Source organism: Globicephala melas, chromosome 1 (assembly GCF_963455315.2).
Source record: "Globicephala melas chromosome 1, mGloMel1.2, whole genome shotgun sequence".
Lineage (NCBI taxonomy): Eukaryota > Metazoa > Chordata > Mammalia > Artiodactyla > Delphinidae > Globicephala > Globicephala melas.
The window spans coordinates 79,350,076-79,373,542 of record NC_083314.1 but is presented as its reverse complement, the minus strand read 5'-3'; the positions used below and the strand labels follow the sequence as shown (position 1 = coordinate 79,373,542).

The 23,467-nt window shown below is 42.9% G+C and overlaps 1 protein-coding gene across 3 annotated transcripts in view; it reads left to right on the top strand.

Annotated features, from left to right (window-relative positions):
- Positions 1-19,961, top strand: part of PIP5K1A (phosphatidylinositol-4-phosphate 5-kinase type 1 alpha) — a 44,207-nt gene extending 24,246 nt beyond the window's left edge. For 2 of the 3 annotated variants that reach the window (XM_060299555.1, XM_030846385.2), the window contains 9 exons: positions 8,776-9,075; positions 11,673-11,878; positions 13,573-13,656; positions 14,465-14,513; positions 14,718-14,802; positions 15,864-16,010; positions 16,206-16,335; positions 19,181-19,229; positions 19,480-19,961. In XM_060299555.1, the coding sequence (XP_060155538.1) occupies positions 8,776-9,075; positions 11,673-11,878; positions 13,573-13,656; positions 14,465-14,513; positions 14,718-14,802; positions 15,864-16,010; positions 16,206-16,335; positions 19,181-19,229; positions 19,480-19,482 (1,053 nt within the window). In that variant the 3' untranslated portion in view covers positions 19,483-19,961. The remainder of the gene's footprint in view (positions 1-8,775; positions 9,076-11,672; positions 11,879-13,572; positions 13,657-14,464; positions 14,514-14,717; positions 14,803-15,863; positions 16,011-16,205; positions 16,336-19,180; positions 19,230-19,479) is intronic. The other variant, XM_060299563.1, reaches the window with a different exon arrangement.
- The last annotated feature ends 3,506 nt before the right edge of the window (positions 19,962-23,467 follow it).

Below are 23,467 nucleotides of genomic sequence, written 5' to 3'. Positions count from 1 at the left end.
CCTCTGTTGATGGACATTTAGGTTGCTTCCATGTCCTGGCTGTTGTGAATAGGGCTGCAAAGAACACTGAACAGGAGTGGAATTGCTGGATCATATGGTAGCTCTAGTTTTAGTTTTTTAAGGCATCTCCATGCTATTCTCCATAGTGGCTGTACATTCCCACCAACAGTGTAGGAGGGTTCCCTTTTCTTCACACTCTCTCCAGCATTTATTGTTTGTAGATTTTTTTTTTTTTGCGGTACTTGGGCCTCTCACTGTTGTGGCCTCTCCCGATGTGGAGCACAGGCTCCGGATGCGCAGACTCAGCAGCCATGGCTCATGGGCCCAGCCGCTCCATGGCATGTGGGATCTTCGTGGACCGGGGCACGAACCCGTGTCCCCTGCATCGGCAGGCGGACTCGCAACCACTGCGCCACCAGGGAAGCCCGTTTGTAGATTTTTTGATGATGGCCATTCTGACCAGTGTGAGGTGATACCTCATTGTAGTTTTGATTTGCATTTCTCTAATAATTAGTGATGTTGAGCATCTTTTCATGTGCTTTTTGGCCATCTGTATATCTTCTTTGGAGAAATGTCTATTTATATCTTCTACCTTTATTTTTTTTTTTACATCTTTATTGGAGTATAATTGCTTTACAATGGTGTGCTAGTTTCTGCTTTATAACAAAGTGAATCAGTTATACATATACATATGTTCCCATATCTCTTCCCTCTTGCGTCTCCCTCCCTCCCACCTTCCCTATCCCACCCCTCTAGGTGGTCACAAAGCACTGAGCTGATCTCCCTGTGCTATGCGGCTGCTTCCCACTAGCTATCTACCTTACGCTTGGTAGTGTATATATGTCCATGCCTCTCTCTTGCTTTGTCACAGCTTACCCTTCCCCCTCCCCATATCCTCAAGTCCATTCTCTAGTAGGTCTGTGTCTTTATTCCTGTCTTACCCTTAGGTTCTTCATGACATTTTTTTTTCTTAAATTCCATATATATGTGTTAGCATACGGTATTTGTCTTTCTCTTTCTGACTTACTTCACTCTGTATGACAGACTCTAGGTCCATCCACCTCATTACAAATAGCTCAATTTCGTTTCTTTTTATGGCTGAGTAATATTCCATTGTATATATGTGCCACATCTTCTTTAATATTCATCTGTCGATGGACACTTCGGTAATTTCCATGTCCTGGCTATTGTAAATAGAGCTGTAATGAACATTTCGGTACATGACTCTTTTTGAATTATGGTTTTCTCAGGGTATATGCCCAGTAGTGGGATTGCTGGGTCGTATGGTAGTTCTATTTTTAGTTTTTTAAGGAACCTCCATACTGTTCTCCATAGTGGCTGTATCAATTAACATTCCCACCAGCAGTGCAAGAGTGTTCCCTTTTCTCCACACCCTGTCCAGCACTTATTGTTTCTAGATTTTTTGATGATGGCCATTCTGACCGGTGTGTGATGATATCTCATTGTAGTTTTGATTTGCATTTCTCTAATGATTAATGCTGTTGAGCATTCTTTCATGTGTTTGTTGGCAGTCTGTATATCTTCTTTGGAGAAATGTCTATTTAGGTCTTCTGCCCATTTTTGGATTGGGTTGTTTGTTTTTTTGTTATTGAGCTGCATGAACTGCTTATAAATTTTGGAGATTAATCCTTTGTCAGTTGCTTCATTTGCAAATATTTTCTCCCATTCTGAGGGTTGTCTTTTGGTGTTGTTTATGGTTTCTTTTGCTGTGCAAAAGCTTTGAAGTTTCATTAGGTCCCATTTGTTTATTTTTGTTTTTATTTCCATTTCTCTAGGAGGTGGGTCAAAAAGGATCTTGCTGTGATTTATGTCATAGAGTGTTCTGCCTATGTTTTCCTCTAAGAGTTTGATAGTCTGGCCTTACATTTAGGGCTTTAATCCATTTTGAGCTTATTTTTGTGTATGGTGTTAGGGAGTGATCTAATCTCATACTTTTACATGTACCTGTCCAGTTTTCCCAGCACCACTTATTGAAGAGGCTGTCTTTGCTCCACTGTACATTCCTGCCTCTTTTATCAAAGATAAGGTAACCATATGTGCGTGGGTTTATCTCTGGGCTTTCTATCCTGTTCCATTGATCTATCTTTCTGTTTTTGTGCCAGTACCATACTGTCTTGATTACTGTAGCTTTGTAGTATAGTCTGACGTCAGGGAGCCTGATTCCTCCAGCTCCGTTTTTCTTTCTCAAGATTGCTTTGGCTATTCGGGGTATTTTGTGTTTCCATACAAATTGTGAAATTTTTTGTTCTAGTTCTGTGAAAAATGCCAGTGGTAGTTTGATAGGGATTGCATTGAATCTGTAGATTGCTTTGGGTAGTAGAGTCATTTTCACAATGTTGATTCTTCCAATCCAAGAACATGGTATATCTCTCCATCTATTTGTATCATCTTTAATTTCTTTCATCAGTGTCTTATACTTTTCTGCATACAGGTCTTTTGTCTGCTTAGGTAGGTTTCTTCCTAGATATTTTATTGTTTTTGTTGTAATGGTAAATGGGAGTGTTTTCTTGATTTCACTTTCAGATTTTTCATCCTTAGTGTATAGGAATGCCAGAGATTTCTGTGCATTAATTTTGTATCCTGCTACTTTACCAAATTCATTGATTAGCTCTAGTAGTTTTCTGGTAGCATCTTTAGGATTCTCCTTGTATAGTATCATGTCATCTGCAAACAGTGACAGCTTTACTTCTTCTTTTCCGACTTGGATTCCTTTTATTTCCTTTTCTTCTCTGATTGCTGTGGCTAAAACTTTCAAAACTATGTTGAATAAGAGTGGTGAGAGTGGGCAACCTTGTCTTCTTCCTGATCTTAGTGGAAATGCTTTCAGTTTTTTACCATTGAGGACAATGTTGGCTGTGGATTTGTCATATATGGCCTTTATTATGTTGAGGAAAATTCCCTCTATGCCAACTTCTGCAGGGTTTATGTCATAAATGGGTGCTGAATTTTGTCGAAAGCTTTCTCTGCATCTATTGAGATGATCATATGGTTTTTCTCCTTCAGTTTGTTAATATGGTTTATCACATTGATTTGCGTATATTAAAGAATCCTTGCATTCCTGGAATAAACCCCACTTGATCATGGTGTATGATCCTTTTAAGGTGCTGTTGGATTCTGTTTGCTAGTATTTTGTTGAGGATTTTTGCATCTATGTTCATCAGTGATATTGGCCTGTAGTTTTCTTTCTTTGTGACATCCTTGTGTGGTTTTGGTATCAGGGTGATGGTGGCCTCGCAGAATGAGTTTGGGAGTGTTCCTCCCTCTGTTGTATTTTGGAAGAGTTTGAGAAGGATAGGTGTTAGCTCTTCTCTAAATGTTTGATAGACTTTGCCTGTGAAGCCATCTGGTCGTGGGCTTTTGTTTGTTGGAAGATTTTTAATCACAGTTTCAATTTCAGTGCTTGTGATTGGACTGTTCATATTTTCTATTTCTTCCTGATTCAGTCTTGGCAGGTTGTACATTTCTAAGAATTTGTCCATTTCTTCCAGGTTGTCCATTTTATTGGCATAGAGTTGCTTGTAGTAATCTCTCATGATCTTTTGTATTTCTGCAGTGTCAGTTGTTAACTTCTCCTTTTTTATTTCTAATTCTATTGATTTGAGTCTTCTCCCTTTTTTTCCTTGATGAGTCTGGCTAATGGTTTATCAATTTTGTTTATCTTCTCAAAGAACCAGGACTTTTAGTTTTATTGATCTTTGCTATCGTTTCCTTCTTTTCTTTTTCATTTATTTCTGATCTGATTTTTATGATTTCTTTCCTTCTGCTAACTTTGGGGTTTTTTTGTTCTTCTTTCTCTAATTGGTTTAGGTGCAAGGTTAGGTTATTTATTCGAGATGTTTCCTGTTTCTTAAGGTAGGATTGTATTGCTATAAACTTCCCTGTTGGAACTGCTTTGGCTGCATCCCATAGATTTTGGGTCATTGTGTCTCCATTGTCATTTGTTTCTAGGTATTTTTTTTATTTCCTCTTTGAGTTCTTCACTGATCACTTCGTTATTAAGTAATGTATTGTTTAGCCTCCATGTGTTTGTATTTTTTACAGGTTTTTTCCTGTAATTGATATCTAGTCTCATAGCATTGTGGTCGGAAAAGATACTTGATACAATTTCAGTTTTCTTAAATTTACCAAGGCTTGATTTGTGACCCAAGATATGATCTATCCTGGAGAATGGTCCATGAGCACTTGAGAAAAATGTATATTCTGTTGTTTTTGGATGGAATGTCCTATAAATATCAATTAAGTCCATCTTGTTTAATGTATCATTTAAAGCTTGTGTTTCCTTATTTATTTTCATTTTGGATGATCTGTCCATTGGTGAAAGTGGGGTGTTAAAAAGTCCCCTACTATGAATGTGTTACTGTCGATTTCCCCTTTTATGGCTGTTAGTATTTGCCTTATGTATTGAGTTGCTCCTATGTTGGGTGCATAAATATTTACAATTGTTATATTTTCTTCTTGGATCGATCCCTTGATCATTATGTAGTGTCCTTCTTTGTCTCTTCTAATAGTCTTTGTTTTAAAGTCTATTTTGTCTGATATGAGAATTGCTACTCCAGCTTTCTTTTGGTTTCCATTTGCATGAAATACCTTTTTCCGTCCCCTTACTTTCAGTCTGTATGTGTCTCTAGGTCTGAAGTGGGTTTCTTGTAGACAGCAAATATATGGGTCTTGTTTTTGTATCCATTCAGCTAATCTGTGTCTTTTGGTGGGAGCATTTAGTCCATTTACATTTAAGGTAATTATCGATATGTATGTTCCTATTCCCATTTTCTTAATTGTTTTGGGTTCGTTGTTGTAGGTCTTTTCCTTCTCTTGTGTTTCCTGCCTAGAGAAGTTCCTTTAGCAGTTGTTGTAAAGATGGTTTGGTGGTGCTGAACTCTCTCAGCTTTTGCTTGTCTGTAAAGGTTTTAATTTCTCCATGAAATCTGAATGAGATCCTTGCTGGGTAGAGTAATCTTGGTTGCAGGTTTTTCTCCTTCATCATTTTAAATATGTCCTGCCAGTCCCTTCTGGCTTGCAGAGTTTCTGCTGAAAAATCAGCTGTTAACCTTATGGGGATTCCCTTGTGTGTTATTTGTTGTTTTTCCCTTGCTGCTTTTAATATGCTTTCTTTGTATTTAATTTTTGAGAGTTTGATTAATATGTGTCTTGGCGTATTTCTCCTTGGATTTATCCTGTATGGGACTCTCTGTGCTTCCTGGACTTGATTAAGTATTTCCTTTCCCATATTAGGGAAGTTTTCAACTATAATCTCTTCAAATATTTTCTCAGTCCCTTTCTTTTTCTCTTCTTCTTCTGGAACCCCTATAATTCGAATGTTTGTGTGTTTAATGTTGTCCCAGAGGTCTCTGAGACTGTCCTCAGTTCTTTTCATTCTTTTTTCTTTATTCTGCTCTGCAGTAGTTATTTCCACTATTTTATCTTCCAGGTCACTTACCCGTTCTTCTGCCTCGGTTATTCTGCTATTGATCCCATCTAGAGTATTTTTTATTTCATTTATTGTGTTGTTCATCGTTGTTTGTTTCATCTTTAGTTCTTCTAGGTCCTTGTTAAATGTTTCTTGCATTTTGTCTATTCTATTTCCAAGATTTTGGATCATCTTTACTATCATTCTGAATTCTTTTTCAGGTAGACTGCCTATTTCCTCTTCATTTGTTAGGTCTGGTGGGTTTTTATCTTGCTCCTTCATCTGCTATGTGTTTTTCTGTCTTCTCATTTTGCTTATCTTACTGTGTTTGGGGTCTCCTTTTTGCAGGCTGCAGGTTCGTAGTTCCCGTTGTTTTTGGTGTCTGGCCCCACAGTGGCTAAGGTTGTTCAGTGGGTTGTGTAGGCTTCCTGGTGGAGGGGACTAGTGCCTGTGTTCTGGTGGATGAGGCTGGGTCTTGTCTTTCTGGTGGGCAGGTCCACGTTTGATGGTGTGTTTTGGGGTGTCTGTGGACTTATTATGATTTTAGGCAGTCTCTCTGCTAATGGGTGGGGTTGTGTTCCTGTCTTGCTAGTTGTTTGGCATAGGATGTCCAGCACTGTAGCTTGCTGGTCGTTGAGTGAAGCTGGGTGCTGGCGTTGAGATGGAGATCTCTGGGAGATTTTCGCCGTTTGATATTATGTGGAGCTGGGAGGTCTCTTGTGGCCCAGTGTCCTGAAGTTGGCTCTCCCACCTCAGAGGCACAGCACTGACTCCTGGCTGCAGCACCAAAAGCCTTTCATCCACACTGCTCAGAATAAAAGGGAGAAAAGTAGAAAGAAAGAATTAGTAGAAGAAGAATGAAAGAGAGAGAGAGAGAGGGAGGGAGGGAGGGAGGAAGGAAGGAGGGAAGGAGGGAAGGAAGGAAAAAAGAAAGAAAGAAGATAAAGTAAAATAAAATAAAGTAAGATAAAATATAATAATTATTAAAATAAAAAAATAATTACTAAGAAAAAAATTTTTTAAAAAACAGGCGGATAGAACCCTAGGACAAATGGTGGAAGCAAAGCTATACAGACAAAATCTCACACAGAAGCGTACACATACACACTCACAAAAAGAGGAAAAGGGGGAAAAAATCATAAATCTTGCTCTCAAAGTCCACCTCCTCAATTTGGGATGATTCGTTGTCTAAAGGAGGAAAGGAAAGAAAGAAAGAAAGAAGATAAAGTAAAATAAAATAAAGTTATTAAAATAAAAAATAATTATTAAGAAAAAAATTGAAAAACAAAAAAAATGGACGGATAGAACCCTGGGACAAATGGTGGAAGCAAAGCTATACAGACAAAATCTCACACAGAAGCTTACACGTACACACTCATTAAAAGAGGAAAAGGGGAAAAAATCATAAATCTTAGTCTCAAAGTCCACCTCCTCAATTTGGGATGATTCGTTGTCTATTCATGTATTCCACAGATGCAGGGTACATCAAGTTGATTGTGGAGCTTTAATCCGCTGCTTCTGAGGCTGCTGGGAGAGATTTCCCTTTCTCTTCTTTATCTCACAGCTCCCAGGGCCTCAGCTTTGGATTTGGCCCCACCTCTGCGTGTAGGTCTCCGGAGGGCGTCTGTTCTTCGCTCAGACAGGACGGGGTTAAAGGAGCCACTGACTGGGGGCTCTGGCTCACTCAGGTGGGGGGGAGGGAGGGGCACGGAGTGGGGCGAGACTGCGGAGGCAGAGGCCGGCGTGACGTTGCACCAGCCTGAGGCGTGCCGTGCGTTCTCCCGGGGGAGTTGTCCCTGGATCCCGGGACCCTGGTAGTGGCTGGCTGCACAGGCTCCCTGTAAGGGGGGTGTGGATAGTGACCTGTGCTCGCACACAGGCTTCTTGGTGGCGGCAGCAGCAGCCTTAGCGTCTCATGCCCATCTCTGGGGTCCGGGCTTTTAGCTGTGGCTCGCGCCCATCTCTGGAGCTCCTTTTTTTTTTTTTTGGAGCTCCTTTAAGCAGCGTTCTTAATCCCCTCTCCTCGCGCACCAGGAAACAAAAGAGGGAAGAAAAAGTCTCTTGCCTCTTCGGCAGGTCCAGACTTTTCCCCGGACTCCCTCCCGGCTAGCCGTGGCGCACTAACCCCCTGCAGGCTGTGTTCACGCTGCCAACCCCAGTCCTCTCCCGGCGCTCCAACCGAAGCCCGAGCCTCAACTCCCAGCCCTGTCCGCCCCGGCGGGTGAGCAGACAAGTCTCTCGGGCTGGTGAGTACTGGTCGGCACCGATCCTCTGTGCGGGAATCTCTCCCCGCTTTGCCCTCCGCATCCCTGTTGCTGTGCTCTCCTCCGCAGCTCCGAAGCTTTCCCGCTCCGCCACCCGCAGTCTCCACCTGCGAAGGGGCTTCCTAGTGTGTGGAAACCTTTCCTCCTTCACAGCTACCTCCCACTGGTGCCGGTCCCATTCCTATTCTTTTGTCTCTGTTTATTCTTTTTTCTTTTGCCCTACCCAGGTATGTGGGGGGTTTCTTGCCTTTTGGGAGGTCTGCGGTCTTCTGCCAGTGTTCAGTTGGTGTTCTGTAGGAGTTGTTCCACATGTAGATGTATTTCTGGTGTATCTGTGGGGAGGAAGGTGATCTCCACGTCTTACTCTTCCGCCATCTTCGAAAGAAGTCCCCATTTGTTGATTGGGGTTTTTTTTTTTTCTGATATTGAGCTGCATGAGCTGTTTGTATATTTTAGAGAAAAATCACTTGTCGGTCACTTCATTTGCAAATATTTTCTCCCATATTTTGGGCTTTCTCTTCATTTTGTTGATGGTTTCCTTTGCTGTGCAAAAGCTTCTAAGTTTAATTAGGTCCCATTTGTTTATTTTTGTTTTTTTTCAATGATGATTCTGCTTTCCATTCTTAGTCCAGCTCCTAGAGTAGAGTATGAGGTTGGTTACTTCCCTTGATAATACTGTATTTTTTCTTACTCTGACTGATAACTCTTGGAGGTTCTGGAGAAGTTAGGGAACTCTTCTTTGCCTCCTTTCATACTCACAAGAATATACTATACAGAAGGCTAAGCATTAAGTCTTTTTCAGTGCTGTCTTCTCTTAAACCTCTCTGAAGGAATATATTCATCATATGTTTAGTATCCTGACTGCTTACTGTATTGTAGGCCTTCCACTCAGCTTGGTGGTGAGCTCATTATTGAGATAGATACATTGGGAAATTTTAAACAAATGTAATGTGGGCTTATGGGCAGATTGTATCTGAATCCCATGTAACAGACAAAGGAAGGGGGGTGACAGCTTTTGCCCTTGAGTTTTATTGAAAATCAGCTAATTTGCTCTTCTACTTCTTTTTACTTTCTTGTCCTCAGAACCTCAACCAGAACCCTCGGACTTTGCTGCCTAAGTTCTATGGACTGTACTGTGTGCAGGCAGGTGGTAAGAACATTCGAATTGTGGTGATGAACAATCTCTTACCACGGTCAGTCAAGATGCATATCAAATATGACCTCAAGGGCTCAACCTACAAAAGGCGGGCTTCCCAAAAAGAGCGAGAGAAACCTCTCCCCACCCTTAAAGACCTGGACTTCTTACAAGACATCCCTGATGGTCTCTTTTTGGATGCTGATATGTACAATGCTCTGTGCAAGACCCTGCAGCGCGACTGTTTGGTGAGTTTGTCACATTTCCTTCTCTCTCAGGCACCAGAAATCTCAGTCTGTAAAACAGCTTGGTCGTTCTTAGGCATCTAATCTGTGGGAGATGGGACTCTGTTCCTTAGCTCCATCTGTGCCAGACTTCATTTAAAATAACTTTTATATTAGATCCTTTATGCCTTTACATTTTTACTTTCTCCCCGTTTGTCTAACTCCCCTCCCGTCTTTTTTTTCTCTACCTGCTACCTGTCCTGGGCCTCATAAGCATACATTCTCCTTATTTTCATACCAGCACCATCATGGCTCAGTTTTTGATCCTGTCTGCCAAATCCAAATTTATATCTTAGAAGCTGAGTGCTGCTGAAAAAAATCACACAATACTGGCATCTCTACAGATTTATGATATCCACCCCTACCTGGGCCCTCAGTATTCCTCATCAATCCATTTCCTGTTCCTCCCAGAGATTGCACATGATTGCCACTCTCTTCAAACAGGTTTCTGACTCTCATCCCCCCAGCCTTGTTTCTCAACAAACTACCTCAACTTTCTATTCTGTACCATCCCTTTGTCCTGCCCCCATCATCACTTTATAAATGGATCTACACTTAACCATCCTTAATCTATATTTTCTTCCCAACTTGGTCTATTATTCCAGGTCAGTCCCTTTTGTGACCTAGATCCATTTCCTCCTGTTTCTCTAGGATACTGCTTCATCACTTACTTCCTTTCCCACCTCTGGCTTCAGCCTCAACTGACTATTTTCTATCTATATACAAACAAGTTTATCTCTTTTTTATTTTAAGATTAAGAGAATGTTTTTCAATGTCTTCATTTAATGATGCCTCCATTTCTCTTTTCCCTTTCTCTTCTCCTATTCCTACCTCAACCCACCGTGTCCTGGCTTTTGCTCTCACCACTTCAATTGAACTGCTCTCTCCAATGACCACGTAGATGCCGAATAGAGAGTACTTCTCAGTCCTTCCTTGAATTTTCTGCAGTGTTTGACAGTTGATTGATTCCACTTTCTTTTTTTTTTGTTTTTTTTGCGGTACGCGGGCCTCTCACTGCTGTGGCCTCTCCCGTTGCGGAGCGCAGGCTCAGCGGCCATGGCTCATGGGCCCAGCCGCTCCGCGGCATGTGGGATCTTCCCGGACCGGGGCACAAACCCGTGTCCCCTGCATTGGCAGGTGGACTCTCAACCACTGCACCACCAGAGAAGCCCTGATTCCACTTTCTTAACATCTGTTGGTTTTTGTGACATCTTTCCCTACTGATTTTTCCACCCTTTTTTTTTTTTTTTTGGCAAACTGCTTTTGTAGGATTGTCATCTTCTATTCAGTCCATGATGTTATCCATCCTTGCCTTTCTTTGCTTACTCTGCATCTACTTCCAGGATAATGCCTATTTTAGTTTGGCTCTTTTGGTTGTGAGGACTGGAGACTTGGTGGAGCAGAGAGGTTTTTCAAACCACACATAAGAATCAGTCCTGGGCTTCCCTGGTGGCTCAGTGGTTGAGAGTCCGCCTGCCGATGCAGGGGACACAGGTTTGTGCCCCGGTCTGGGAAGATCCCACATGCCGCGGAGTGGCTGGGCCCGTTAGCCACGGCCTCTGGGCCTGTGCGTCGGAGCCTGTGCTCCACGGCGGGAGAGGCCAAGAATCAGTCCTGAACTCTCTTTATCCCTTACTCTATCCACCTACCAAAACCCCCAAAGTGAGCTGCTGGAACTGGTGGAAATATACAAGGTTGAGAACTGTAGGAGACAATCCAGGCTCCTTAATATGACACATCAGACCTGTCATTGTCTTGCCCCTACCATCCTCTCTCTCGTGCCAAACACCTAGCCTTTGCATTTTATGTTCTAGCAACACCAAATTATACCTCCCTGCATGTAGCCTGCTGTTTCATGCTTCCAGGCCTTGGCATTCTTCTTTCCTTCCTTTATTTACTTGCATTTATTTTCTCTCTAATCGATCCCTCATAAACCTATTTATGTATGTCTCTGTAGTATTCCTCAATCATGTATGCACTTGCATTGTTACACATAGTAGACTATATTGTTTTTATTTTTACATTAGTTTCCCTTTCTAAATTATAATATCCATGAGGACAGAAGCTCTCTTACGTATCTTTGTATCCACATAAGCAGGCACAATGCCTACAGATGGTAAGGATTCAGCAAATAATGAACTGAAGTGAAGCTGGCCATATAAGGACCTGCCACAGATCTGCTCTGTCACAAAGTTTACTTTTACCAGACCCTCCTTGTGGATTTTTTAGAGCTCAAATATGTGTTTCTTCTTTCATTGAGAATATAATGCTCTTTTCATGAAGAGATACAAGGAAAGAACAAACAAAGAGGATCTTGTGGGCTAGGCCGTGGCCTAATTTGTATGTACTCTGGTGAAGGAAAGCTGAAGGGATATCAGTGAAGGGTGACCAGAGGAGGTCAATGTACTGTTCTCCAAGGAGTAGGAGGAGCAAAGGCTGATCCTGTGGTTATAGCTCTGGAGGTTCGCTATCAAAAACAGTTAGATCAGGAAAGCTGTGAGATCCTGAAAAAAGATTCTCATACCTCCCAAGGCTCAGATCATGTTTTTTCCTTCCATTAGGTGCTGCAGAGCTTCAAGATAATGGACTATAGCCTCCTGGTGTCAATCCATAACATAGATTATGCACAACGAGAGCCTTTAGGCAATGAAGCACAATATTCAACTGACACTCGCAGACCAGCCCCCCAAAAGGCTCTCTATTCCACAGCCATGGAATCTATCCAGGGCGAGGCTCGACGAGGTGGCACCATGGAGACTGAGGACCAGTGAGTGGACTCGGGCGCTGGGAAGGAGTGCATAGGCTCAGAGCACTTTTTCTTGAGGGAGGGACGCAGCTTCTGAGAAGGAGTAGCCTTTATTCAGTAGTTAAGTCAATAGCTTTAATGCTTACAGAACTATAGGATGAGCTTTCCTAAGAATGTAAAAGGAAAGGAAGATGTCTTAAATTTGGGACTTGTACATCTGGGAAGGAGAACTATTCAAAATTAAGAGACTTTTTTTTTTTGGAATTTTAAAAATTTATTTATTTATTTATTTATTTTAAAACAAACATATAATTTCTTTTTTTTGTTATTTTATTTTATTTTTATTTTATTTATTTTTTATTTTTGGTTGCACCGAGTCTCAGTTGTGGCAGGCAGGTCCTGAGTTGCAGCTTGATGGCTCCTTAGTTGCGGTTCACTGGCTCCTTTAGTTGCGGCACGTGTGCTCCTTAGTTGCGGCTGGTGGGCTCCTTAGTTTTGGCATGCAAACTCTTAGTTGAGGCATGCATGTGGGATCTAGTTCCCTGACCAGGGATCGAACCCACGTCCTCTGCATTGGAAGGCAGATTCTTAACCACTGTGCCACCAGGGAAGTCCCAAGACTTTTTTTTTTTAATTTTTGGCTGCGTTTGGTCTTCGTTGCTGCGTGCAGGCTTTCTCTACTTGCGGCGAATGGGGGCTACTCTTCGTTGCGGTGCACAGGCTTCTCATTGCGGTGGCTTCTCTTGTTGCGGAGCACCGGCTCTAGGTGTGTGGGCTTCAGTAGTTGCAGCACGCAGGCTCAGTAGTTGCGGCATGCAGGCCCCTAGAATGCATGGGCCTCAGTAGTTGTGGCACGTGGGCTCAGTAGTTGTGGCTCATGGGCTCTAGAGTGTAAGCTCAGTAGTTGTGGCACATGGGCTTAGTTGCTCCGCAGCATGTGGGATCTTCCCAGACTAGGGATCGAACCCATGTTCCCTGCATTGGCAGGCAGTTTCTTAACTACTGTGCCACCAGGGAAGTCCAAGACTTTTTAAAAAATGTTCACTCAGAGTCTTAGATGCACGCCTGCAAATTATATTAGAACTTCATCAAAAACAATTTATTATAGACTTCTTTATGGAAGGCGTCTTTGTTACCATCATGGATCAAGGAAGTGTAGTTACTAAAGTATCAAATGTCTTTTAAGTGGTTTCATTTTAAAGTATTCTTTACCATGACTCTCCAGAAGAGTGTCTCAGTGGGCATAAATTAAAATATGAAAGTACTGGGGAGGAATTCCTGGGCGGTCCAGTGGTTAGGACTTCGTGCTTTCACTGCCGAGAGCCCCGGTTCGATCCCTGATCAGGGAACTAAGATCCCACAAGCCTTGCAGCGCAGCCAAAAAAAAAAAAAAAAGAGTAGAGTACTAAGAAAGTTTAGAGTTAATTGGGAGAGTATTCCTAAAATTGCTGAGTAGGGGTGATTTTTAGATTCTCTTCCATGGATTTGGGGTGGGAGAGGCAGGCAGGTGAGATTTGGAGAGAAAGAGGTTACAATACATAAGCCAAAGTTGGTGGGGCTGGGCGAAGTCTCTTGCTCTTCCCCAGCTTATGGAAGATGGGACTTCTAACTATGCTTAGGTCTCAGTTACATGTCCTGATCTGATTTGAGGTTAGCAGAAGCCTCTGCCTGCTAGACAAAAGATTTTCTTACTCTTTCCTTCTTGTCTTCCCCAGTATGGGTGGCATCCCGGCCCGGAATAGTAAAGGGGAAAGGCTGCTGCTTTATATTGGGATCATTGACATTCTTCAGTCTTACAGGTGAGGAGCATATAGATCCTAGGGGTAGAGTGGATGTGGATTTACTCACATAGCTGTTTTAGATGGGTGTCACCAAATTCTTCCTGAAGCAAGAAGAGTAAGTTGCAGTCTGGCTGCTTGCTTCATTGGGTTTCAGATGGTTTTTTATTTCCTGATGATGCCTGTCTGTTGGCTTCCTTATCCCACCATCTCCCCAAACATAGCATACACCTCTGTGGAAAGCTGAGTCAGTCCTTAGAAGCACCAGGGTAGAAACGCCATCTCTCTGGCTTTTTGTGGAAGACCTGTGAGATGAGTCATACTCCACATTAGGATACAGCTGGAAACACATCCCTCCTTTCCATGGAGGAAAAACAAGAGGATCACTGTGTTCTGTGAAAAGCATTAGCCTGTGGAATTCAGGCAGTGGTGTGGTAGTGAAGGAAGAGCTGGAAATGTTAGACCCCAGTTTTGCTCCTGTAAGGTTTCAGGTACTAATGAGGACTGGACAGTACTTGACCCCCTTCCAGGTTTGCCCATCTGTCCCTCCAGCTCCCCTTTTACAATAAATATTCTTGTCCCTGACTTGCCGGGACATATTAACTACCCCTTTCTGAGGGGGGCAATAATCGACTTATCTAGAAACAGCTTCGATCTCCATGTGGAATAAGCACTACCTTGTCTGTTCTTTGGAAAGCCAGCATAATAGTGGGGGTGCTTTCCCGGTCTCTCTCTTTGCTACTGCGATTGCTCTTTTAACTCTGTAAAGTAGAAAACTATAAGGTCATTCGTTTAATGTTGAATGCATGATATACATTTTTCTTGTCAGGTTTGTTAAGAAGTTGGAGCACTCTTGGAAAGCTCTGGTACATGATGGGGTGAGTAGCAGTCAGCTAGAGGCTCTCCTCTTTCTGCCTCTCTCACTTCTGATTTGCCCCCTCAGTTTCCTCTTACCTTATTTCATTTGTGGGTTCTACCCTTCTGCTAGGCTCTCATCCTAGGGAAAAATGGCCCTTGGACCAGAGATCCTCTTGCTGGGCCTCCTCCTCTCTAACTCTGCAGCCATCTCTTTTGCTCTGCAGGACACCGTATCAGTGCATCGCCCAAGCTTCTACGCCGAACGGTTCCAGCGCTTCATGTGCACTACAGTGTTCAAGAAGATCCTCTGTAAGTGGCTTCTGCCAGATGACCCTCCAATGGCTCCCTTACTTCAAGAGATGGGGGGCAGGACACCTCTGTCAGGGAACTGCCAAAGCCAGAGGCTTCTCCTACTCTACCCACATCCCGTGAGAGCTGCTGCCCATCCTTATGTCGGTCACTTTGTCTGTCTCAGTTGTTTCCAAGTTGCTGCTTTCCCCCTGGCAATCCCTACATGTGTCATTGAGGGGAGGGGCATTTCTGAGAAATTGGTGGGGTTGTAAAAATGTTTAGTTGTGGGTGTAGGACCCATGCCACAGGCTGAGATAGGCGAAGCTGGACTTTTATGGTCAGAGATAGGCAAGAATATTACCATATCCCCAAGGCCAGGAAGTTCTTAGATTAGGATCATAAGGTTGGAGAAGCACTTACTCATTTCTGCTTAGCAGGTGTTCTTAGTCTCTTCCCTCAACTTTCTTGGTTGGGAAGTGCCAATGTTCTTCTTTCCAAACCTTTCACGCTGCTGCCACTGGCAGATTCCAGCTCCTCCTTCCCATCTCTGTCTCCTCATCATAGGCATCAGTTGTCCCTCGGTGAGGCAGAGCGGACTTAGGCATGCCACAGTCTTAAGAAACATGGAAAAATCCTTTCAAAGTCTTTTCAAAGTGATATATAAACAAGTGTAAAGTATCACCATCGTGCTGTGTGTGTAAGTGCTACAGGGATATAGAGTGAAAGGGTCATCTTTGTCTGGTTTAACTGAAGGATACTATTAAAGAACAAAGGAATTACAGAATAGGATACATGTCATCAGGCGGAAGCAAAGCCATTGAGGTTGCTTGTAGGAGGGGAGAGATATGTGTCTCCTTTCCTCTAGGTTCTCTGCTTCTTTTCCAAAGTGAAGTGGACTGAGATGCCCCCTCCTCTGAAGAGTAGTTCATAGAGCCCATCTTTGTTGACATTAACCCCTTTTCCTGCTTTGCAGAGGAACAACTTTGGGTTTGTGTTGGGGACGCTAGCAAGTTGTATCTATGTCTTGGTGACGGTTTCCGAGGTGGGTGCTAAGTAGGCTCTCTCTTTCCCTTTTGAAGTGAAGCCCTCTCCTTCCAAAAAGTTTCGGTCTGGCTCATCTTTCTCTCGGCGAGCAGGCCCCAGCGGCAACTCCTGCGTAACTTACCAGCCATCGGTCTCTGGGGAACACAAGGCACAAGTGACAACAAAGGCGGAAGTGGAGCCAGGTCAGCGCCAGGGTTGGGGTCCCCGTGTGATGGGGCACTCCCTCCCTTCCTTCTGAGTCCTTGTCTGCTTAGGACCTCTACTCCCCGTTCCTGTCCATGAAAATCCAAGTTGCTACATATTTTTTCCTATATTTTCCCCACCCCCTTTTCTCTTCTTTTTTATTTATTGATTTTCTTCCCCTTTCTTTTTTCCAGGCGTCCACTTCGGTCGTCCTGATGTTTTACCTCAGACTCCACCTTTAGAGAAAATCAGTGAGGTCTCGACTATTCCTGACCCCTATTTCTCACCTGTAGTTGGAGAGACTTTGCAAATGCTAACTACAAGGTTGGTTCCTTGGCCCCTTTCTCCATGTAATCTTCTCATCTCTCTCTTCAGGTCCTTGAGAACCTCCATAATTCTGTTTTTTCCAGAGACTATTGTTTGTCTTTTGCTCTTCACTAGATTTTTGCATGTTCATCTTCCTAAGAGCTCATCTTTAGTGATTTGGAAAAGTGTATCAACATCTCTGCATTTTTAGGGGGTGGTGGGAAGTCTTTATGTACAGACTTTTCTGGTATTCAATCAAAATACCCCAACTAATGCTTCATTTCCCGGTGAGTTAAGTGAGAATTCTTAGCTTAGGATTTAAGGCTGGAAAGATTCCCAGGCACTGAAGACAGTGAACAGTTAACCTTTCAAAAGGATCCAGTGTAAAGATTGTGATTTAATTTTTTGTTTTTGGTGTGTTAATCATCTCATTACATCATAATATATTACCCCAGAACTTAGTGACTTAAAATAACAAACATATATCATAGTTTCTGTGAGTTAGAAATCTGGGTGCAGCTTAACTGGGTCCTCTGGCTCAAGGTCTTTCATGATAGTGAAGCTCTTTGTCCAGGGCTAGGCTCATCTGAAGGCTCAACTGAGAGGCTTCACTTCTAAGCTCATTTATGTGGTTTTTGACAGGATTCAGTTTCTGGTGAGTTGCTGGACTGAGGGTTTTGTTTCTTGCTGACTGTTTTCTGCGGGCCTCCCTCAGTTCTTTGCCACATGAGCCCCTCCATAGGACAACTAAGAACATGGCAGCTCGCTTCCCTTAGCATGAGCAAGTGACAGTGCATGCACCTAAGCAGAAGCCACAGTCTTTCATAACCAAGTCTCCTATTCTGCATTCTAGTCACTTAATCTAGCCCACACTTGAGGAATGAATTACCTAAGAGTGTATCAGGAAGCAGCGATCACTGTGGACTGTGAAACTAAAGAGACAGGCTATCTTCTCCCCACACACCCAGCATACAATGATGAGACAAACAATAGATAATCTCTTCACACATTCCTATATAAAAAAGGGAGAATGGGAGGCACAGAGGAGTCTGATCCATAGCTAGTCTAAACCCCAGCAAATGTTGGAGTTTCTTTTATCAGGTCTCAAAGCATGAGAATAATTCGTGGCTCTTGGCTCTACCTTTGGGACTCTTGGTTTTGCCTTTTGAGTCTTCCTTTTTCATGAAAACTACAATGTGTTTGCAGCTGAGTAATTTTCTCAGCCTGCTTCTTGCCAGAATTTTGGGGATCCAGTGGTCTCTTTTCATTGTGTACTATTTCTGTCCCTTTCAGTCCAAGCAGGACAGTGTTTCTGCTGCTATAATACCCTCAAAGATTTTGTGGGCCTCCTATGAATCTCATTGGGATTCACGCTATTAGACAGAAGCCACAAATACCTTCTTGATAAGCTCTATGCTTCTTAGAGATCCTGTTAAGTTGAGAGGATCTGAGAGACATACCCTTAATCTTTTGAATCACCTTTTGTATGACTGAATAGTACTTTGAGTTCTTAACAGATGTTTTACAGTCATACCCTTGGCTTCATCTGTAGACCACATTTTCCTGGCAGTGCCTTAGATTTTATCCATTTCTTAATTTTAGCATTATTTGCTATCTGGAGAGGCTCAGAATTTTCAAAACCATCAAGTCTTGGCTTCCTTTTGTTTAATAGTCCTCCCCTGAACTTACTTTTCTTCTCTCATATTTTAACTATAAGCGTTAAGAAGAAACCAGGTGGCACCTTCAGCACTTGGTTTAGAAATCTCCTTAGCCAGATCACCCAGTTCATGAGGCACGTATTCTACTTTTCACATAACTGTAGGTGACATTGTTGCTAAACTTTGTTTCACTACATTGCAAAGATCCCCTTTCCTTCAATTTTTAATAAGATTTTTTTCACTTTAAGCCCTTACTGGCAATCCCCTTAAAGTCCAGAATTCTACAGTATATTCAGGGCACTTTTAAACTTTCACTAAAACTGTCCTCAAACCCAGTTCCCTCTTCCAGAGCCACTTCCACATTTTAGATTTTTATTACAGCAGTACTTCACTTCCAGGTACAAAAATATCTATTGTGTAACAAATTACCCCAAATTTTAGCAGCTAAAAACAACAAACATTATTATCTCAGATATAATGTAGCTTAAGAATCTGGGTGTAGCTTAGCTGGGTGCCTTTGGCTTAAAGTCTCTCAGGAGGTTACAGTGAAGCTAGTAGCCAGCAGTGTGGTCTCATCTGAAGGCTCGCCCAGGGGAGGATCAGCTTCCAAGCTTATCTATGTGGTTGTTGGCAGGATTCAGTTTCTTGTAGGCTATTGGGATAAGGGCTCAGTTCTTTGTTGGCTGTTGGCCAGTTCCCTCAGTTCCTTGTCACATGGTCCTTTCCATAAGGCAGCTCAGTGCATGGCAGCTAGCTTCCTCAGAGCAAACAAGTGAGAGAGCAGGTACCCAAGAGGAAGCTATAGTCTTTTTGTAGCCTAATCTCAGAATTGACTTTACATCTCCTGTGGTGCATTCTGTTCACTAGAAGAAAGTCACTAAGTTCAGCCCACACTCAAGAGGAGAAAATTACACAATGGCATGACTATCAGATGGCAGTGTTCATTGGGTGCCTACCACACCTGGGGATTGAAGAAGGTAGAGGAGGGTGTTAGGAAATATTTTATAGAAGTCAAGACAAAAAAGTAAATAGTTAATTAAAACAATGTGCTTCCAAATCTGGTAGCTTCTTAGCCCCTTCTTTTTGAATCCTAAATTGATTCCCAATGAAATGGAGAAGTAGTATGAGATTTGACCTGAGAGTCCCTTTTCTCATTTATTTACTAATTCTTCTTTCTGCCTCCATTTTTTCCCCCCTCCTGTTAGCTCAACCCTCTTGGAAAAGCATGAAGTTCCAGAGTCAGAGTTCATCCATGTAAGTGTCTGGGATGTGGGGGAGGTGGATGCTTTGGAAGGGTATAAAGAGCATCACTGATGGAGTGGAGCAGCAACATAATTGACAGGGTTAGGGGGACTGGGCGCCCCCCCTAAATCTTACTTAAAAAAATTTTTTTTCTGATACCTTGTACTTGGAAGCTGAGACTGAACTAGAAGGAAACTTGAATTCCTTTCCTGCCTCATCTCATACTGCACATCCTTAACTTTAAACCCTTTCCCTTTTCCAGTGAACAAAAATCCTCAGAAGACCTGGAGCAAGATTCTACCATCTCTGTGATCCCAAGATGTCAGCCCTTGACCCAGCAATGCTGAGTTTTCTTTTACTTGGTCATCAAAAAAAGTGTAATGGAAGCTAAGGGAGCTCTCCGTCTCCTCCCTGAAGAAGAACCTCTTCTACTTCGCCTTCCTCATGAATGGGCATTAGTGCCTCGGACAGTTGAGGACAGCGGCATCCTCTCTACTCCTGAGCTGGGTGGCACAGGTTTTCTACTAGCCAGCCTTCCTTCCACAACTGAATTGTTTTCAAACCCCCATTCTTCCTGTTGGAAGTGGGGTTGTTGGACTTGGTGGTTTTCTTCCCCCTCATCTACCTTTCACCAGGAGCTGGACTCTTAATTTCCTCAGGACAGACTGGCTGGTACATTATCCCAACCTTAGTTCTTTTTCTGTGGAAGAAGACCCCTGTACTCTTTTTTTTTTTTTTTTTTTTTGCGGTATGCAGGCCTCTCACTGCTATGGCCTCTCCTGTTTCAGAGCACAGGCTCCGGACGTGCAGGCTCAGCGGCCATGGCTCACGGGCCCAGCCGCTCCGTGGCATGCGGGATCCTCCCGGAGCAGGGCACAAACCTGTGTCCCTCGCATCAGCAGGCGGACTCCCAACCACTGTGCCACCAGGGAAGCCCGTCCACGCTGTAATCTTTGTAAAGGTGTTTTGGGGGGTAAGGGTGTTTAACCACCTCCCAGCCGCCTTCTTTTGGTTCCTTAAAAAAGGAAAAGAAAAATAGCACACAATTTCAAGCCAGACAGTTTCAGATCAGAACTCTGTAAGTATTGGTGAGATGCATATTCATAGGGTTCCCTCAGAAGAGCCCTGGTGTTTGAGAAACAGAAGCTGCTCTGCCAGGAGCAGCTCCTCTTTAACTCCTCCTCTCTTAATGAATTTCTGAAAGCTGAAGGAATGGAGAGAGTGGGACATGGGGTAATCTTTACCCCTTTTGTTAAACAGTGGGGCAGTCATAGGGGTAAAAGGTCAGAACCCTTCCTAGGCAGGACCCTACTCACGGCCAGGCCATAATGATTATTACTGTTTTGCAATTTGAAATGTATTCTGCTTGTTTTTCTAAATATGAAGACTTATCAAATGAATTTTAGATTCTTCTCCAAAGGAGATTTCTTCCTTGCTCTTACCACCTTTTCCAACAGCGTTCTGCTGTTCATGGAGCTGAGATGGAGAAGGGGACACCTGTGTCTGTTTAACAGGTAGTCCATAACTGTGAGGCTAGAGAATATTCTCTTAAACTCATGGAGAGCCAGCAGATTCTTGCCTTAGTGAGGTCATTGCTGTGCCACATGCCCTGCCACCTCTCTTCATGCAGAGAACGTGGAAACGGGCTGTGTAATCCCTCTCCTCCCCATGTTCTCCATCTGATCCTCCTCCCCCCTGTCAGGGGAAGAAGGGGGCCTGGCATCTCAGGCAGATTGTTGAATCCCCATCCTGTCCCCTCTCCATCCCACCCTGCCTTGATAGTAGGTTAGCTCATACCCCGAGTAACTGTCTATATTAGACACCCCCAGCCAGTTTCTGGCTGCCTGTCTTTGCTGCCATGTTCTTTTTTACAAGAAGAAAAGAAACAATTCTTGCTATTTTTTTTTTCATAATTTACTATTTATGATGTATTTAAGTGTTTTATTCAGGACAGAGTTCTGTAGGGGGTGGGAGGGAATATTTGAGGGAGGCTGGGTCTTAGGGAGGGGAATGGGGAATCAACATTTTTATGAAGTGTCACTATTTGCCTCTACTTTGTATTGTTCAGAAATGGCAAATACAATATAAAAGTGATAAATACCTGGTTTTAATGTATTAAACTTTCATCAGTTATTTAGACTTCTTGCTTCTTCCTGGTTCTTTTTCATATACCATCTGCTCCACCCTCCTACCTCAGGCTCAGTTTTGTTCATGTTACCCTGAACAAATGCATCCTTTCCAGTTTTCCTCACTCCAATTTCAGTCTAACTCAGGCTGAGAGAAATGGCTTCATTCATTACCTTCTGGTCACCTCCTCCCTCTTAACAACTTACACTTGACAAGGAAAAGCTGTGAATGAATAGGAAGGGAATTAATGTGGGTCTGTTGCCTAGGGATTTGGGGACCCATAGCTCAAAATTCTACTCAGGTTTAGGAGGAAAGGAGAGGGACAGTGGGAAAAGCAAGCTTGAGGTTGGTTGGCCCTGGGATTCTCTGCCTTTCCTTCCCTTGACCTGGCCCCAGGGTGTCTGTCACTCCTAGAAAAGCATAGAGACTGCTTTCCTCAGCTATGTGTTTTTCTCTTCTGTGAGGTTGAGCTTAGGCTATTTTACTGGAATGGGAAACTAGACAAAAGGGGATGTTCTAAGGCGGTGGGGGAGATTTGGAGAGAAACAAACTAAAAAATGTTCCTTTCCACACCACTATTCCCTACCTTGTTAAGGTCATTCTACAAATATTTATGCAGCAGCTAATGAGCAAGAGCCATGAATGCACTGGGCAGTTGAAGGTCAAAAGAAGTAATTGACCTTCAAGGGTTTATAGTGTCCAGGAGGAGCACACACATACGTGCACACAAAAACAACATGTTAGATGTGATACAGTTAAGGATTTCAGTTCTCTGAAAGAGTGATACAGCATATAAAGGTCAAAGATGAGAGATTATTGTGGGCCTGAAGTGTTGGGGAAAGTTTCACTTGAGCACAAGGGCCTAGAGGTATGAGAATGATCTGTTCTAGAGAACAAGGAAGAGATCATGGTGAAAGCAATGGTGGAGGGAGACCTGAGTGAGAATATTGGAATAAGTATAGGTGGAGGCAACACTGGAAACCTGACTGATAAAAGCTGAGGGATTTTTATTTTAAACTAGGCAATGGGGAAGGATAGAACGTTTTTGTCCGTAAGTGGGACATGATCAAAACAAAATTCCGAAACTAATCTGTTGACAAAGTTCTATCACAGTGGATAGAAAAAGCAGACAGTTTAGATTGTAATAATTTAGGTGTGAGGTGATGTGCGTCTAGGATGATGGTGGTATCAACTGGAGAGGAAGGGAGAGAATTGTGATGGTAATAAAAAGGAAAACTTTATGATAGAACAAGTAATTGGAATAAAGGAGGAATTGGGTATTCTCAAAGTTTTGAATTTGAGTTTAAGCCACAGGCTCAGCCCTCCTTTAGGCTGGGTAAGGAGAAGACTTCTTCCCAAAAAGGAATTGAATCTGAACATGTGGTAGGGAAAAAATGATCTTTCTGCTACCCTTACCTCATCACTCTTTTTAAAAACAAAAAAAACAAACATCTTTATTGGAGTATAATTGCTTTACAATGGTGTGTTAGTTTCTGCTTTATAACAAAGTGAATCAGTTATACATATACATATATCCCCATATCTCTTTCTTCTTGCATCTCCCTCCCTCCCACCCTCCCTATCCCACCCCTCTAGGTAGTCACAAAGCACCGAGCTGATCTCCCTGTGCTATGTGGCTGCTTCCCACTAGCTATCGATTTTACATTTGGTAGTGTGTGTATGTCCATGCCACTCTCTCACTTTGTCCCAGCTTACCCTGCCCCCTCCCACTGTCCTCAGGTCCATTCTCTAGTACGTCTGCGTCTTTATTCCTGTCCTGCCCCTAGGTTCTTCATAACCATTTTTTTTTTTAGATTCCATATATATGTGTTAGCATAAGGTATTTGTTTTTCTCTTTCTGACTTACTTCACTCTGTATGACAGACTCTAGGTCCATCCATCTCACTACAAATAAATCAATTTTGTTTCTTTTTATGGCTGAGTAATATTCCATTGTATATGTGCCACATCTTTATCCATTCATCTGTTGATGGACACTTAGGTTGCTTCCATGTCCTGGCTATTGTAAATAGAGCCGCAGTGAACATTGTGGTACATGACTCTTTTTGAATTATGGCTTTCTCAGTAGTGGGATTGCTGGGTCGTATGGTAGTTCTATTTTT